This window comes from Centrocercus urophasianus, unplaced genomic scaffold (genome assembly GCF_019232065.1).
Source record: "Centrocercus urophasianus isolate 14NV4802_14NV808 unplaced genomic scaffold, USGS_Curo_1.0 seq_25, whole genome shotgun sequence".
Classification (NCBI taxonomy): domain Eukaryota; kingdom Metazoa; phylum Chordata; class Aves; order Galliformes; family Phasianidae; genus Centrocercus; species Centrocercus urophasianus.
In genome coordinates, this window is record NW_024884811.1 from 16827394 (window position 1) to 16845183 (window position 17790).

General features: G+C 39.7%; 1 protein-coding gene across 1 annotated transcript in view; it reads left to right on the forward strand.

Moving 5' to 3' along the window:
- ADAMTS12 (ADAM metallopeptidase with thrombospondin type 1 motif 12) overlaps positions 1 to 17790 on the forward strand; it is a 175577-nt gene that overhangs the window by 154482 nt on the left and 3305 nt on the right. Inside the window, exons 19-22 of the mRNA XM_042825624.1 lie at positions 1178 to 2317; positions 9744 to 9896; positions 11260 to 11433; positions 16130 to 16283. Of these exons, the coding sequence (XP_042681558.1) occupies positions 1178 to 2317; positions 9744 to 9896; positions 11260 to 11433; positions 16130 to 16283 (1621 nt within the window). The remainder of the gene's footprint in view (positions 1 to 1177; positions 2318 to 9743; positions 9897 to 11259; positions 11434 to 16129; positions 16284 to 17790) is intronic.

Consider the following 17790-nt stretch of genomic DNA (forward strand, 5'->3'; position numbering starts at 1 on the left):
GCATAGTCTGACAAGCTGTGTTGCATTTCTGTGGAAGCTGCTACCAAATGCCAGCAGTTACTGTCTTTCTTAGTAAGCGAAGCACGTTACTACCAAAGTCAGTAAACTTCAGAGGTGAAATTGCAGTTGATACAAACTTGCATAGTTCTAAGTACAGTAAATGCACTATTTTGCCAGAAATGCAAGGAGGAGGACAGACAGAATAACTAATTAACCTTCCTGCTCTGAGGTTACTGTGCTAATGCTGCAGACCTGATGTTATTTTAGAGGCATTAGCAACATGGGAAGCACCAGGAACATCAAGTCATGTGTGTTCCACTGCACCCTGAGAAGGATTGTGTGTCTCAAGGGTTTTAAAGTGCTAGCAATAGGAGTGTTTGTGTTGAGCATCTATTTTAAACCAGCTAAATGAGTTGGTAGGGTTCCCTCAGATCTTAAGGGGACGTCCTTCACCAGGTTATATGTAACATCTCCAGCAAACAAGTCAATCAGCCTTATATCTTCAAACACCCGCTAAACTAACACACTGTTGTACCTAACATAACATCATAACAGGACTTAACATCAGAGGAAAAACTGGGTATCCTTAGCTTCTAGCATCCTTTGTATATGAAAGTGCTCCCATTTAGATAAAAGACACATGGGTTAGAAGTCCATAATTTAGAAGGGAAATGCTTGCAACCCTGGCAGCAAGTGCACTAAAACTGAATGAAAGATACATTTTGCAAGGTTAACAAGGATCTATAAGCTATCATCAAAGCAAGTCTTTGGCATTGTGAACAGCCAGTAGTAAGCAATATGTATTTTAATAATATTTTAATGACAGCTTTCAAGTCTATTTTTTATACTTTCAATTGTACAGGTATTGGCTAAACAATTTTTGTGATTGTTTCACTGCAGAAATCAGATTCTGACATATTACTTCCATGTTTTGTCTTTATCATGTAGTCTTTTATCAGTGATATTTACTCAAGTTGACATTTACTCTTCCAAGAACTTTAAAAATGCTCCATGATAGAAGAAAATCATAGAATGGGACGCTTGTTCCATAGGGGAAAAAAAAGTTTTTCACTATTGATAAAGATCCTTCTTTACTTAAACTGCTGCAATTTGACACTTATTTTTATTGACATGTGCAGCAGAATGATGAATTACATTCATTCTTCTTCTTTTGCAGTGCACAGTTACTTGTGGTGGTGGGATAAGGACTCGCAGTGTCACCTGTGCCAAAAATAATCATGAGCCATGTGATAGTTCCAAAAGACCAAACTCTAAAGCCCTGTGTGGTCTCCAGCAATGTCCTTCTGCTAGAAGATTCCTGATACCCCCACAGGTACCTAAAAGAGGAAAGATCATAATCCGAAAAACTATGAATCCCAAGTGGAGCCCACCTCGCAGAATACCCATTCCTGTTCCAAGCCCAAGGTTCCATGCAACAACAAGAATTCCCAAGCCTGAAACTGTAACTCCCTCGCCTACATCCTCTGGTTTAGATAAAATCCCACAAAAAGAAGAAACCACCAACGTAACATTACAAAATAAGTTTGCTGGATCAAGTGATATTTACAATTATCCTGTTTTTTCTACTGAAAATAGTTTTCATCAAAATACTACTTCATGGCCTTTTCCTAATAGCTTAAGTACTGAAATTATAAAGCATGCTGAAAAGGTTTCTAAAAGTGAGACAGTTTCTACTGTAGGGGATGAGCTGCAAAACAGTGAGGACATTCCTGTCTCTTCTTTTACAACTAGTCCAGAAGTAACTTCCAGCTATGATTACTTAACTGAAGAATCTGATGATGTTGATGGGTCAACAGAAGGCAGTGAGAAACCAACTGATTTCCTTCATAGCACAGAACACAATCTGGAAATCAGAACCAGGAGCACAATGCTAGATACCAACTCTCCCGTCCTTCAAAATGGGGATGTGACTTCTCATCTCCTCCCCTTATCTCATCCCCAAGAACCTTCTATGCCCCTTCCTGATAGTAGAGCAGCACAAGGATTGACAACAGCAAGCACTATCAGTCTGCAAGTTGATGTGCCCATCAGAGAAGTAACTACCCAAGAAGCGTCTGTTACAGTAGTGCCCACCACATTTGGTAAAGTTTGGAGAGGACAAGCTGACAGCAGAACAGAAATGAAGCTCCCTGACATCGTAACCTCCAGCACGCAATTGTTAGTAAACAAGCATGCTCTCAAGAACCACATGGAAACATCTGAGAGGATTGTGATGAATGTCACAGAAAGTAGCCTCCTAACAATATCCAACAGTTTGCCTGGTGATGCCTACTGGATAGTAGGGAACTGGAGTGAGGTATGTTACTTTTAGTTCATAAACAGTGAAAAGTGTATCAGTTCTCTGAACCACTGCTGGGGAAATAAATTTTTATCCGACATGAGTATCATAAATTCAAATTAAAAACTTTTTATAACAAAAAATGGATAACAGAACTTAGGATATGTGATGTTAGAATGCTTAAATGAAACATATTTGTCTGTATGGATTCGCACAACTCTGTGCAGCTTTTCCAGGAACATGACATTTAGTTTGACAACAGCCTTGAGACCTCAAGAGCTCTGCTTGAGAGCACAGGAAAAAGATAGGCTGTAAGGTGAATCCTAGAGACACACAATAAATGTGCTTGAAATAATTACAGAATCACAGAATCACAGAATTGTAGGGGTTGGAAGGGAGCTCCAGAGATCATCGAGTCCAACCCCCCTGCCAAAGCAGGTTCCCTACAGCAGGTCGCACAGGTAGGCATCCAGGCAGGTCTGGAACATCTCCAGAGAAGGAGACTCCACCACCTCCCTGGGCAGCCTGTTCCAGTGCTCCGTCACCTCACTGCAAAGAAGTTCTTGCGCACATTTGTGCAGAACTTCCTATGCTGCAGTTTCCGGCCATTTCCCCTTGTCCTGTCTCCACTCACTACTGAAAAGAGACTGGCCTCGCCATTCTGCCCCCCACACCTCAGATATTTATAAACATATTAAATAATCCAAGTTAGCTCTACATGTGCTACTGTATTGTAACTATAGCATATATATATTATTTCTATCTAAGTTGTATTTCCTAACTTATCTACATTACCCTCATAACGTACTAAGCTAGCTTTGTTTCTAAATAAAGCACATATGTATCATGATTAATAAACATATCTTTAGTTGGCTATTAACAGATTTATGTGGTGCGTTCCTATCTCATACCACTATCAATATTTGTATTCACCTTTAAGCAAATACCTTCTAACTCAGAGCAGCATTTGGCCTGGTAAAACCAGTTTGAATACACAAAGTTAAGATGAGAATGTTCGTCTGTATTTAAACCGGTATGTTCATGGAGAGAAGTTGCACTGTTCTTTGAAGTTTAGGTAATTGTAAACTGGAACTAGGTTGTAGCAGCAGTAAAGAGGAAGTGTTTTGTCTGGTTCACACTGAAGTTAAAGTTGTTGGGCCTGTGGTTGGGTCATTACTGTACCTTTGGATACAGTAGCTGATAATTACAGTGTTAAGTATGTCTTGAATGGAGAAAGTATCAGTTTTTATCTGCGTTAGTGGCTGTGCTTAAAGGAGGTTGAAGCGAAATAAGTTTTAGCATCCTGTAGTACTTAGGAAAGCTCTGTCATTCTGAGTAAAAAAAGAAATACGGTTCACAGAAAACTGGAAACTCTTTTGAAGTGTAACACAACTGAAAGGTTCAGACTTGTAGACTTGTTCTGAAAGGTGTCAGCTTGTCCCAGATCTTAGCTTTTTAGATACAAAAGCTTTTAAAAGAGTAACTTTGTGAGTGTCACCCTCCTGTGTGCAAAACAGGTCCGCTGAAGAACTGAGCTTCCCAGTCTGGATATTTCTGATCATTACTGAGGGGTTATAATACCTGAGTAAGTTACATTTTCTCTGAAGGAGCATTATAAGTTGTTACGTTTTTTATGGCTTCTCAAAAGTGTTCACAATCTTTCATACCTTCCTTTACGAATACCCAGCACTATGCTTTTTTACAAGTTTCTGTGCAGTTACTTTGCTATATTCTGGGACAGTAGTTACTCTGAGGTCAGAACTGATAAAGGGGCAACCATAGCAAGAAGTCTATTTACATTTTACATTTTTAATCCAGAACTGGAAACGTCCTTGAACTGAGCATAGAATCATAGAATGGTTTCAGTTGGAAGGGACTTTAAAAACCATCAAATTTCAATCCAGCTGCACAAAGCCCCATCTAGAACACTTCTAAGAATAAGATATGCACAACTTCTCTATGCAGCCAGTTCCAGAACCTCACTACACTCACAATGAGGACTTTCTATCTAAGCTAAATCTTTTTCTTTGGTTGGTTGTTTTGTCTTGTTTTGTTTAGGCTGTTTCTAATCGCTGCATTCCCTGATAGCCCCTCTCCAGCTTTCATGTAGGCCTTTTTTCAATGATGGAAGGCTGCTATAATGTTTCTCCAGGTCTTTTTCTTCTCCAGGCTGAACAGCCCCACCTCTCTCAGCCTCTCTTCACAGGAGAGGTTCTCCAGCCCTTTAATTATCCATATTGCCCTCCTCTGGTCCTGCTCCAAGAGCTCCTGTGCTGATGGACCCCAGGCCTGGATACAGTACTCCAGATGGAGCCTTGTAGAGTGGTGTCTCATGAGAATCCACATGGAGAGGGAACAGTCATCTCCCTCACTTGGTCACAATTCTTTTGATGCATTCCAGGATACAGTTGGGTTTCTGGATTCTCAGGATACACTAACAGCTCATATTCAGCTTTCCATCCACTGATACCCCTAAGTTTTTCTCTACAGAACTGCTCTCAATCCACTAATTGCCTGGTTTATATTCTTGTTTGAGATTACTCTGACCTGAGCGCAGGACCATGCACTTGGCATGGTTGAATTTCATGAGGTTTGCATGGGCCCATCTCTTATGCCTGTTCAGGTCCCTCTGCATGGCTACACTTGGTGCTGCATCCAATTCCATTGTCCACGCAACTAACAAAGACATAAAATAATGGCAATGCCTGTTCTGTCCCCTCTTCACTGGTCTCCACCCTGAGCTGTTGCTGCAACTCATTGAGTGCAACCTTCCAACCAGTTCCTTATCTACCAAGTGTTCCATCTTTCAAATCAGTGTCTCTCCAAATGTCTCCCCAACCAAGGGTGTTTTGCAGGACAGTGTCAAATGCTTGTCCTAAGTCCAGATAGGTGGATTCTTCCCCCATCTACCAATGCTGTCACCATGTCTCAAAAGACCACCAGGTTTGTCAGCAGAATTTATCCTTAGTGAAGCTTTGTTGTCTGTTCCGCTCTCTGTTTTCTGTGTGCTTTAGCATAGTTCCTTGGAGGTTCTGTTCCATGATCTTGCCAGAAGCAGACATGAAACTGAGTGACCTGTCATTTTTCAGTTCTTCCTTTTTCTGTTTTTAATAATAAGTGCTGATATTACCCCTTTTCCAGTCAGTGGGATCTTCACCCAACTGTGACGCATAGTGGCTTGGTAACTTAATCTGCTGGTTCCCTCAGAACTCTCAGATGCATCTCATCAGGAATTCCCATGGACTTGGGCACACTTGGGTTTCTTATGGGCTCTTTTTGTCTTGCCTGGTTGTGTTAATTGAAGAGGGATTTTCTGGTTTGCATGTAAAATATATGGTTCAGTTAATGTATATAAGTAACACAACATCTTAAAAAAAAATCGAAATATAGAAAAAAAAATAGCAAAAACATGAAACTAGTGGGTTGGACATGTATGTCTTAGATGGTCTCACAGCTTGTCTTTTTTTACAGTGGGTAGTTCTTCATTCTCCGAGTCCTTGCCTTTGGATTCTGTGGCTTGGTAGTATGGCAGGGGACTTGTTGGTAAAAACAGAGGCAAAAACTGTGTAACTCTGTCTTCTCCCATGTTCCTCCACTATGTCTCATTGATGATGGAAGAGGTTCTTAAAAGGTCTGTTTGCTCTCTGGCCTACCTGGAATGTTGCAAATTCATAGAGAAACACATGGCTAAAAAGATCAGCAAGAGATGAGTCAGTGTGTCCATAGCAGTGGAGTTATAGCCCAGGTAGACCAGGAAGATCCTGTTGATGCCCTCTGTCTGATGCAGCCTGTGGATCAGTCTCTTCCTCTGTCAGGTTGGCGATTCACAGAACATCAGAATGGCAGAGGTTGGAAGGAACTTCTGGAGATAATCTAGTTCAAACCCTGCTAAAGCAAGTTCCTCGGAGTACATTGCACAGAAAAGAATCCAGGACGGTATTGCATGTCTCCAGAGAAGGATACTCTACAACCTCTCAGGGCAGCCTGTTCCTATGCTCTGTCACCTTCCCAATAAAGAGGTTTGTGTTCCAGTTCATGCCTTCTGCCTCCTGTTGCTGGGAGCTACTGAAAAGAGCTTGGTCCATACACTTCACTCCCCCACTTTAGATATTTTTAAATAGTTGTGAGATCCATTCTCAGCCTTCTCCGCTATGAACAGTGCCAGGTCTCTCAGCCTTTCCTCAGAAAGAAGATGTTCCAGACTCCTCATCATTTCTGTGGCCTCTGTTGGACTCTCTCCAGCAGTTCCCTGTCTTTCTTGAACTGGGTGCCCAAACCTGAATACAGTACTCCAGATGTGACCTCACCAGGGCAGAGTAGAGGGGGAAGATCACCTCTCTTGACCTGCTGGCTGCACTCCTTTTAATGCACTCCAGGATACCATTGGGGTTTTTGGCCACAAGGGCATACTGCTGGCTCATGGCCAATCTGTTACTTCCAGGACATCCAGGTCCTGATCTGCAGAGCTCCATGCCAGCAGGTCAGCCCTAATCTGAAACGGTTCGTGCAGTTACTCCTCCCCAGGTGCAGGATCCTATGTTTGCTCTTCCTGAATCTCATCAGCTTTCTCTCTACCTAACTCTAAGTCTGTCTGGATTGCTGAGTGGCAGCAAAGCCTTGTGTTGTGTAACAGACTTCTGGTTGTAGGACATGTACTCCGTGATGTCAGTCCGGAACTTCTCCTTTGCCTTCCTATGGCAAGGTGGGAATGGCTTGAGCTTCCTATATTCAGGCAGTACAAGTGAAGCATTTCATCCTGCGCATGCCCAAAGACCTACATTTAAGTCTGCTTGGGTGGAGGACCCTGTAAGAGAGTGTCAGTGCAAGGGCTGTGCTACGAAACCCAGTGCATTCCAAACAGGTGTTTAAAGGAGAGATCCAGTGATCCAACTATCACTGATTATCAATGACTATTCATTGCCCCTGTAAAAATGATTTTCTTTACATTTTACTTAAATTTTCTGTATTGAAAATGAAGATTATTTTTAATATGCAGTGGCCATGGTAGGTCATTGCCTTTTCAACAATGGCTTGGATGTCCGTTTTCTATTCAAGTCCATCCAGTTCTTTTTACACTTTTCTTGTATTTTCTAAGCATGTGGTGATTTTATTTTCTCTCAACTTGCTTTGGTTTCACCATATATATCTTCAACAGTGGTGTTCATTATGGCCCCAGCTGACACCTGGCAAATGAAATGAAATAATTATTACAATGTTATATGACTCTGTCTGTGAACATTAAGATCAAATTCACTTTGTTTTGTTTTCATTTCAATTCATTCCATTTGTTGGCCATTGTAAGCCTTGGATTTCTCAATGCAATATTTCTCTTCTCAGCTGATGTTCTCAGTTACACACTAACAACTTTTGAATTTCAATTTACTGTTTCATTACAGTTTTTTAGCTCAGCACAATGTTTTTTAACTCAGATTCGGTCTTTCCATGTTCCTGCCAACTCTCCCAACCAAGTGTTGTCTGCACATTTTATGAGTTCGTGCTATCATAATTATTCAGTTAGTTAATGAAAATTCTGAAAAGAGCTGGGCTCTGGACAGAGCATTACAAGGCCATATTTGAAATGTCTTTTCATTTTGACTTAAAATCATTGTGGACCACTTTATTACAGTTTTTCAGTTAGCTGTGCACCAGTCTTGTAATAATGTCACTTAAATCATATTTCCATCATTTGCTAAAAGAACAATCATGTAAAAAAATGTATCATGTCAACTAGCTCTTTTACCATTAAACCAGATACCCCAATTTTTCTTGATAGCTCCATGTTGACTGCATTATTACTTTATCATCTTTGCCACTCTATGCCATTTTGGTTTTGATTGTTTCATACTTGCTCTTGTATCTTGTGAAATGAAGTTAGGGTATTTGTTCTTCAGTGCACAGATCTGTCTTTTTCCTTTCCCAAAGATAATTTGAAAAAGATCATTCTGTAATCCTCTGGGGCCTTCTCAGTCCTCCACAATTTTTAAAAAATAATTCTCAACAGTTCAAAGAATATTTGTGAACATTTGAATGAATATTGAGAGGAGAAGGTCAATGCATTCAGTTTCATGGAGCAGATGAAATTAATTCGAGGTACTCAACACATTTCAGTTTAGTATTTTGAAATGTTTTAGAAATCTTCTACTACTCTGATGCAAGCTATGTCTTCTAGTTAAAATTAACTTTAAATGAAGCCTGTCCCCTTTGAACTTCTTCCATCCTGCTATGGTCTTGGGCAATGAGCTTTAAGTGGTCCTGCTTGGTTAAGGCCATCTCCAGAGATCTCTTACAATGCTGTGAATGTCAGCTATTATACTTCACATGGGACAAAGAGTTTGTATTTCTTCCATACAACTTGATGGAACCTTTTCTTATTGTTCCTTACTTTCAATTCATTTTCATTTCAATATTCTGACATCTTTTGTATTTTTGTTCTGTTTATTTGTCCTTACTGGAACTTCGTGCCTGCTTTTTTTATACCTTCTCTTTAAGGCCTTGATATTTCAATGTCACCATACTTAAATATATTACTCTCTTGCTAAGCTCTCTTTCTACTGTTACTGTAATGCAGATGATAAATCTCATAATAACTACTAGTATTCTGGCAGTTCTTTGCTCCTTGGATAGACCAGTAGATTTGCTGTAAACCACAACAATAGAAGTTGTTATTTTTCTGGCTTAATCCAAGCTTATCTGTGGTGTTTCTTCTACCAACTACAGGCTGATTGGCATATGTTGAATTTGACTCTGTGCATATAGTTCACTGTCTCTCATACTTTAAGGGAGAAAAAGATGAATGAGGATTTCTAGTTACTTTTTACCTCTTCCTGCTTCAGGATATAAAGACTTCTTGATGAAGAGCATGCAGTCTTTGGAGCCTGGCTGTCATGATCGATGTTCTCATATCTCGGGTGCTGAAACCCTCCTAGATTTTTGGAAGCACATAGCCACTCTGAATTCTTAAAAATTTTCATGTGCAGTTTTCCCAAGAATCTCATGCAATTTATTTCAGATTTTCAGCATCGTGTACTCAATTTACTGAATATCTTATTTGCATAGGATTAGAGAAGTACAAGTGATGGAGATTTGAAGCAATAATAATTTGCCTTAGGCCCCCAAAGGTCAGAGAAGGAAACAGTAGAACATCTGCTATAGCTTTATAAAGCGTTAGAAAGCAGAAGATTGCCAGGGAAAAGCAGTGAGTAGTGTAAGCCAGAATCGGTATTTTCCTAATATAAAAAATGCAAAGTATTTTTAAATAAGAATTAGGTACATTTTAAGTAAGTCTTGGGTAAATTTGAAGCCTTCTTTTGAGCACCTGTACAAACATCTGAAATTAGGTCAACTAAAATTGCTCTGGATGTATTAGTTTAGGCACACGAATTGTTTCCAGAATGATTTACTAACCTTGAGTTTGCCCCTTGGGCTTTTCTCTCACTTTGGCCAGTGCTCTACCACTTGTGGAATGGGGGCTTTCTGGAGACACGTGGAATGCAGCAGCAAGAATGTATCTCATTGTCAGCACACAAAAAAGCCGGATCATGCCAGAAAATGTTATCTCCGCCCATGTGCTAGCTGGAAAACAGGAAATTGGAGCAAGGTAATTTCATTCATGTTTATGTCTTGTCTTCACATTTTTTAAAACTGGAGCATCAAACAGTGGGTTATTTTTCAAGGCTCAAAAGAGGAAAAAAATTACAAAATTTTGTTTGAAATAATGCTGGTTTAGTATAGGAAAAAAAAATAGGTCTCTCAAACTTTTTTATCATATTTGCAGACAGCGTTGGTCCCATTGGACTAGAGGGCAGATTTGTACAGGGAAGGGTCTGCAGAAAAGGTTATGGTTAAAAAATCTGTGTTACTTTATTGATTTTGTTGACATAGAAGTGATTTGTTCGTGAAATATGTGTCTGTGTAGAAAGTCCAGGCAAGGCCTTAAATGACCACACTTAAATCTTCAAAATTGATTTTAAGCGATGCACAGACATAATGTGGTCCTACTTCAAGGAAGGTGTATTTCGCCTTCACTTTTTCTTCATAAATGTTGTTGCTCTTGCAACAGGTAGGTGACAGTTTTGTCACAGAAAGTGGCTTTAAATCAGATTTAATGATAAAATATGGGAAACAAATGTTTTAGAGCATGAATAAAGAGGATAGTTCGCTACAGAAGACCTTTCTTAGCAGATAACTGTTGTTAGTATCCCTACTTTTCAGCAGTTGAACTATACAGACATAACCACAATTTGATACATTAAAGTGGTTTTTTTTATTTGTTTGTTTGCTTCTGCCAGTCAAAATTGTTTTTCTCATTTCTTGTTCCACCTATCTTAAGGGAACTTATCAGAATAAGATGGCTGCATTCCACTGTTGGTGTAGTAAATCTGTGTTCCATTCCTCTTATCTAATTCTTCCCCTCCCCTAAAGGAAAAGTGCTTCAAACTAGATCTTACAGTCTGCGCTTAATACCAAATGCAATTTGCAAATGTTCTGGGGGCTTTGTACTCAATTTCTTGCATGGTAACTTCTGTCTATTGTTTCTATTCAGAGGACCAGAAACTTTTGTGAACAAGGACATTAATTCCTCTTCCACCTACTCTTCAATTCCCAGGGGAAGTAGTGAGTTCACTTCCCTTGTTCAACTCAGAAATAATTACTTAGATAAAAGAGAACGGCATTAGTTCTTATAATGCAACATGGTCATAGAGATCAAAGCTGATCCGAGGCTATTCAGTGTCATAGGCAGAACTGGCTTTAATTCTAGATTAAGACAGAATAATTAAATGTGTATTTGTTCCTATCCTTGGAGTAGCAGATTTATTTCTTCCTTAGCAGCAGAAGAGACTTTGCATGGGGTCAGAAGCTGGTGCTGCTGCATGAGGCCTGGGAGCAATCTCTGGAGAAACAGGAAGGGCACATCTGCTGACATCTTTTGAAGAAGTGTCCCTTTCTGCTTTTGTTTACAGTGCTCTGCCTACTGTAATGGAGGCTTCAAGACCCGAGACGTTCAGTGCATTGACAGTCGTGAGAAGCAACTTCTCAGGCCTTTTCATTGCCAATTACTTGGATATAAACCACATCTCACTACTAGTTGCAATACGGAGCCTTGCTTGCAGTGGCGAGTGGAACCTTGGAATGAGGTATTAGTCTTCAAAAGAAACTTTGGCAATGAACAATTAGCTGCCAATTTACAGTGCTAAGTGAACTTCTGCACAAAGAGTGACACAGCTGTTACTGCTTAGAGGTTCTGCTATGTTTTTGTGTGTTAGAGGAAAAATTGTCCCAGACATTATTAAGACTTCCCAGAATCATTCCTAGGATTGCGTGTGATACACAGCTAGAGCTGTAAATTACTGTACCCTGAAACAAAGAAGCAGATGGCCTGGAAGATTAAATGGATTTATTTTAGCTATCCTGCTGGATCACTAAATGGCATTCGTTCAAACGTTTCCCTTTTGCTGCTATTTTAATGTTATGGTCTTTGTTGAGTTTGCCTTTACACTTTTTGGGACTGGAATTTTGTAGGAACAGAGGCTGAGGTAAAACAAGAGTAAAATCAGATTTTGAAGCCACTTTGTAATATAAATCTGTACCAACAAATTTTAATAGGCAGCTGGACGCATATTTATACCAGCTAAAGCATGTAGTCTTGTTATATCTGACTGTTTGCTCCGGCTAAAAGCAGCTCTAGAGAAATTGCCATGTGGTGTATTTTTGCTGGTATGGACTTGGTGCTTTCAAATTTTGCTTCCTTACATATCCCACTTGCACTGAGTGGGGGACCTCATCCTGAGTTTTGCAGTTAACAATGGCTTAATAATAATAGTAGCCAAATGATTACTTCTTAAAATATTTTTTAAAAACACTTGTTCAATCCTGGCAGATGTCTTCATGTTGAGGATACTGAGTAGAATTTCCTGGATGCCAGCTCCAATCCTCTATCCACAAAGATACAGTTCCTTGTAGGAGAGCAACAGTGCACTGTTCAAAATATACCTGTCACCTTATTTCACAACAGGCCACAGATCTTCTATGTATTTCAAGGAGGCTCTGTTGCAGACCTAGTGAAAAGAATAAAAATCAGTTGAGAAGTAATAACAGGAAAGGGATACAGAAATGCTTGAAAAACTTGTCTTGTCTTTGCATGACACTTTTTATTGCCATTCTGTACCTAATATATTGTTTGCACTGAGTGAATTTTAATGTCCCTAACTGCCTCATAAAAATGAGGTGTTGCATCTCATGAAGATGTACTATCTTCTATAAATATTGCAGTTTAATCTTACAGGCACATGACTTGCAGAAATTGCTGTTGCTGGTGGTGTTACGTGAGCAATTTTGTGTTGCCACTTCCGTCTTATGTTATTTCCATTAATACGTGTCAGGAACAGTTTTCTCCCAAGTGTTTTGGACCAATCATGGCTCGTTCCCTGTCTATTTCGAAACATACAATGAAATAAATTTCTCTGTGCAAATCTTCTCTTCATAACTGAATTGTAGGATGTGGCATGCAACCTAGCCTCTGCACCTCTCCAAATCAAATGGGTCAGTGATTTGCTTCTTGTTACCTGTGGATCCACACTTCTAACTGAAGAACACTGCTGTCTTTGTGGCCTTTTTCAGGGTTCTTATTCCTTCCTATCTCTCTCCTCATGAGTTTGTGCACCTCTTTTGATAATGTTCAAGGTCATGTGGTGGTGGCCAGCAAAAATGACACATCTGCTGCCCAAAAGGAGGCAATTGTGACTGGACAAAAAGACCCAATTCCATTGCATCATGTAACAGGCAATCTTGTACTCAGTGGATTAACCAGACATGGGGTTTGGTAGGATTCAGTTTCTTCTTTGTTGTATTTGTGTTCACGGGTTGGACAAAGGGCAAAGAGCACAAACTGGAACACAGGGAGTTCCATACAGACATGAGGAAGAACTTTTTGACAGTGCACTGAGAAGACTGCCCGTGGACGCTGTGGAGTCTCCTGTGAAGGTATTCAATTCAAAACCTGACTGGATGCTTTCCTGTGCAATGTACCATAGGGAGCCTGCTTTAGCAGAGGGAGGACTAGATGATATCCAAGCCTTCTGATTCTGTAATTCTGTGAAATTTGGTCATATTTAAACTGTTGATGTTATTTAAAGATTTGACCACAGTTAAGGTGAAAAAGAGGACAGGGATCAGACAAACAATTAATTACCTGCTTGTGTTTGAGTGTTGGTACCAGTAGAAAGAATAAATTCTCATAGAATCTTAGAATCTTTAGAATTGGTGGGTTCCTCTGAAGGCCATCTAGTCCAACTCCCCTGCAATGAATAGGGACACCACAGTTGGATCAGTTTGTCCAGGGCCTTATCTAGCCTCACCTTGAAAGTATCTAGAGATGGGGTATCAATCACACTAGGTACATCTTCCAGTGCCTCACCAGCCTCACTGCAACAGGCTGTTTCTTTATATCTAAACTAAATCTACCCTCTTTAAGATTGAAGCCACTTCCTCATGTCCTGTCACTACAGGCCCTGCTAAAGAAGCTCTCCTTTAGATAACTGAAAGGCTACCAGATCACCTTGCAGCCTTCCCAAGGCTGAAGAGCCCCAGTTTTCTCTGCTGTCTTTGTAGGAGAAGTTGTTGTAAAACTGGACAAATGGGCTTACAGTGGGAGATGTCTTTAGAATAGAACCAAACTTTCCAGATCCAGCCTACCTCGGTTCCTTCAAGTGATTCATGTTTTAGGATTGTTTGTTCTTAGTTCTCTCAAGAAGAATGACTTACCATTAATACTCTTCCCTTGCTCATTTGATATTTTTACTGAAAGACACTGATTAACAAAACATGGTTGTGCTTAATAAAGAGGTAAAATTTCAGGAGAATGACCAGCTATGTGTCAAGAAAACAGGCATTTCTTTATTCATGATATCTATACCATGCAAATCAAATGCATGCTCTTAGAATTCACATTCTACATTTAAACATTAAGACATACATTTGCAGCACATTTCTTGAAAACAGCATATATATTCGTAATTTTCTAAGAATTCATTAATGTCCCTTCAGGTCTGTGTGGTCTGTACAGACACCTACTTCATCCCCTTTATTTCCTCTTAAACTTCTTCACAGTGGCCTATAGCCAACCTTCAGCAGTTTCTCCTCAATTTGGCAAATTTCCATCGCTTGTTATGTCATAACAAGCAAGCTTTGTCTTGAGACACTACAATTCAGAACAATTGATATGAAACCCAAGAGAAAATCCTTTCACCTGGTGGATACAAAGAAGCTCTGAGTACACACAATGTAGATAAAAGGCGGCCTGTTGTAGCTTCAGCGTTTGCTGTCTTTTTAGAGGCAAGGAAAACCTGAATTGTCTTTGATGCAAGCCTAGCTGAATCCTTCCAAGTACAGCTAGACTGTTTGATCTGTCTGTGCTTTCAGAGCCTTCCCACTTACTTTAAGGTTTTCGTGTTTGGAAACTGGAAGCAAGGGTGAGCTGGGAACGATATTCCGAAGGAAACTTTATGGCATATCGCAACTGTCTACACAAGCAGAGATTTTAAATTTTGATACATTGCCTCCTATTTTGGATTCTGGAAATCTAATTGATGATGATGGTATATTTGTTTGGAGAACTTTCATGTATCTGGAATAAATGGTTTTAAATATGTGTATGTATATATATATAGATACATATATAAACAAACTGAAACATCTAATAAATATTTCAGTTTCCTTAATAAGCATGTTCATACATTAGAAGCATTCCTGTCAGCAGAAGAGAGCAGTGAAACAACATCAAAAACCAGAAACCACAAATAAGAAAATATTGGAGAATCATTTAACACTGAAAAATTCTTGAGGGTTATTTTTGACAGAAAGCCTTCATAACAGTGTGATGTAGTGGCTTCAACTCTGATAAACAGGGAAGTGAAAAAGTTGGGAAATGCATAAAATAAGCAACTGAATACCAAAATTTTACAGCTTCATTAATTCCATGTACTATAATTTATTTAAAAAACATGAATCTAAATTTGCTACATGAGTAACCAAGATCTCTTTCTGTGTGTTTCACACCAGTAATATTGTGTCTTATGCACAGAGGTGTACATTACAAATAGGGTGATTTGCAGCAAAATTAACGAGCCTGTCTTCACCTCTTGCACTTCATTAGCTGGCAATAGCTACATCTATTGAACTGTTTACCTTGCTGGCCACTGCTTATCTGAAGAGGGCAAGAATTAAACATTCATTGGAATTCTTATAAGCTCTGGGGTATATGAAGAATTAAGTAAATTTTCAGAGTAGCAATGTCACCAGAACAAGCAGGTGGTAGTTGTTTTGTTGTTAGAAATTAAGGGTAACCACAATGTAAGTGTCACCAAAGAAAAAAGCTTCTCATTGAGCTTTTCTGAAATCTTAAGCTTGGTCATTTCTAGACCTAGCGTTATACTTGATATGGATTATTCATGTTTAAAACAACTCATGAAAAATACAATAATTGTATTTTTCACAGATTAACAAAATTGTCAGTTTGCAATACTAATTTGGATTACTACTGTCTTTATAGTATTTCCATTTTAGACCATCCTCCTGTGCAGAAAGTATTCCTGTCACCCTGGTTGTACATTCCTAGGTGCTGAATTTGTTCTGTTTCTCTCTCCATTGTATACTGACAAATCTAGCCATATTGATAGGTGTCTAGGTAGAGAATTTAGTACACAAAGTATCTATTGTCCTTATTTCTGAATCGTATGTTTTTTTAGCTTTCCATTTCACTACAGCTCACGTGTTGATATATTACACAACTCCCACTTAGAAATACTTTATAGTGTTAAATTGACTTTTTTTCAGTGCACTGTTTCCTGTGGAGGAGGCATTCAGCAAAGAGCCGTGAAGTGCAGGAATATAGAAACCGATGAAACAGAAGATGACAGCATGTGTGTGGATAAGCCCAAGCCATCAGAGCATCAGCAGTGCAATCAGCAAGCGTGCAGAAAAAGTGCAGGTATGCTAATGTGCTGGCAGCAGACAGCTTCCCAGTAGCTCTGTGTTTGTTCTGAGGTGTTGGAAAAGCGGGGAGTCTGTGAGCTTGCTGTGAATGCTACATGTACAGTAATTATAGGTTAGTTACTACTCAGCTACACCGTTGCCAGAATCATGCTGTATTCTCCGGTCCTTGCCTTGTGTTGCTGTGATGGGGCTTTCTGAGCATGCATCCATGATTTACAGTGCCGCAGCTAAAAGAATGGGTCTGCCTGCATTGGTGGGTTTTACGTAGTTCACCGGCTGCTTTCAAGGCCTGTAGAAGGAAGTGCCATGAGTACAAACAGATGCTGTTTCTTAAGATAGACAACCTTATAGGCTCTGCAAATTCTAAACAGGGAGTACAAGCAGGCAAAGTGAGAAAGACACCGTAAGAAAAATCTGACTAGCAGTGAACACAGACTCTGCTTTGAATTCAGTGTCCCAGAGAGTGGGACATGTGTGTATCTTCAAAGTGAAGAGGCAGAGAGAACAAAACTCCTTCAGATAATTATTGTCCAGAAAAAGAAAAACTGTAGCAGAAGGGGAAAGAAAACACAAACAAGAATCTTTATCCATGTTTATGACAAATACTAAGTGTAGAAAAACCTGGAGCTCCATAGTCTGTGTACTGCAGTGTCCAACAGGTATCCTAAGGGTGAGCACAGCGGCAGCTCAGATGCCTGCTGGAATAGCCTTCATAGACCTTTTTGAGGAGGATTCTTCTCTCTTAGAAAGTCTTTAGTGAGGGTGCAGTCTGATGAAGAGACAAGAGATTGGCTCCTGAGGGTAATGCAGATATGGCATGCAACTGAGGGTGATATATGATTCCCCCTGCTGTTCAAAGATCTTGAGCACGTTTTGCCCTAGGGTTGAATTGGTCTGCTTATCTCTTATCCCTCTCGTATTTGAAAAGACAGACTCAGATAAATAGTGCCCTTGCAGATTAGTTAATAGTTACTTCTGTAAACAGGCCAACGAAGCATAGGAAATATCCTAGTGGGCAGGCCAGTGGTGCATACAGCACCATATTTTGTCTCCCGGAATGACATTAGGAGGTCCCACTTAGGGAAACTACATTTGCTGAGTGCTTCTCTGTGGCTTATTTCCTGGCTTTACCTCCAGCATTCCCAACTGATATAGGAGGACAAATAAAAGCGCACTATCCTGATTCTTTTCGTTTAAATTTACGTAACTTCTTCTGTGAAACTCCCTTTTTAAAACTCTGATACTCTCTGTTCCTACCACCTCTTCTGGCAGCGAGTTCCAGAAGTTTGCAGTCTGTTGTGGAAAGTCATCCTGACTGTTGTAAGCCCCCTTTTACTAGTTTCATTGTTTTTTTTTCAGTTCTGGTACTGAGGAGTTTGTTGAAAAAATTCTGCATTCAGCTAATCCACCACCTTTCTGCTTTTGCAGACCTTGACCTTTCTTCAGCTATTGCTTCTCGGATTTTCTAATTCCTAACCAAATCTGATATGTCTCAGTTTATT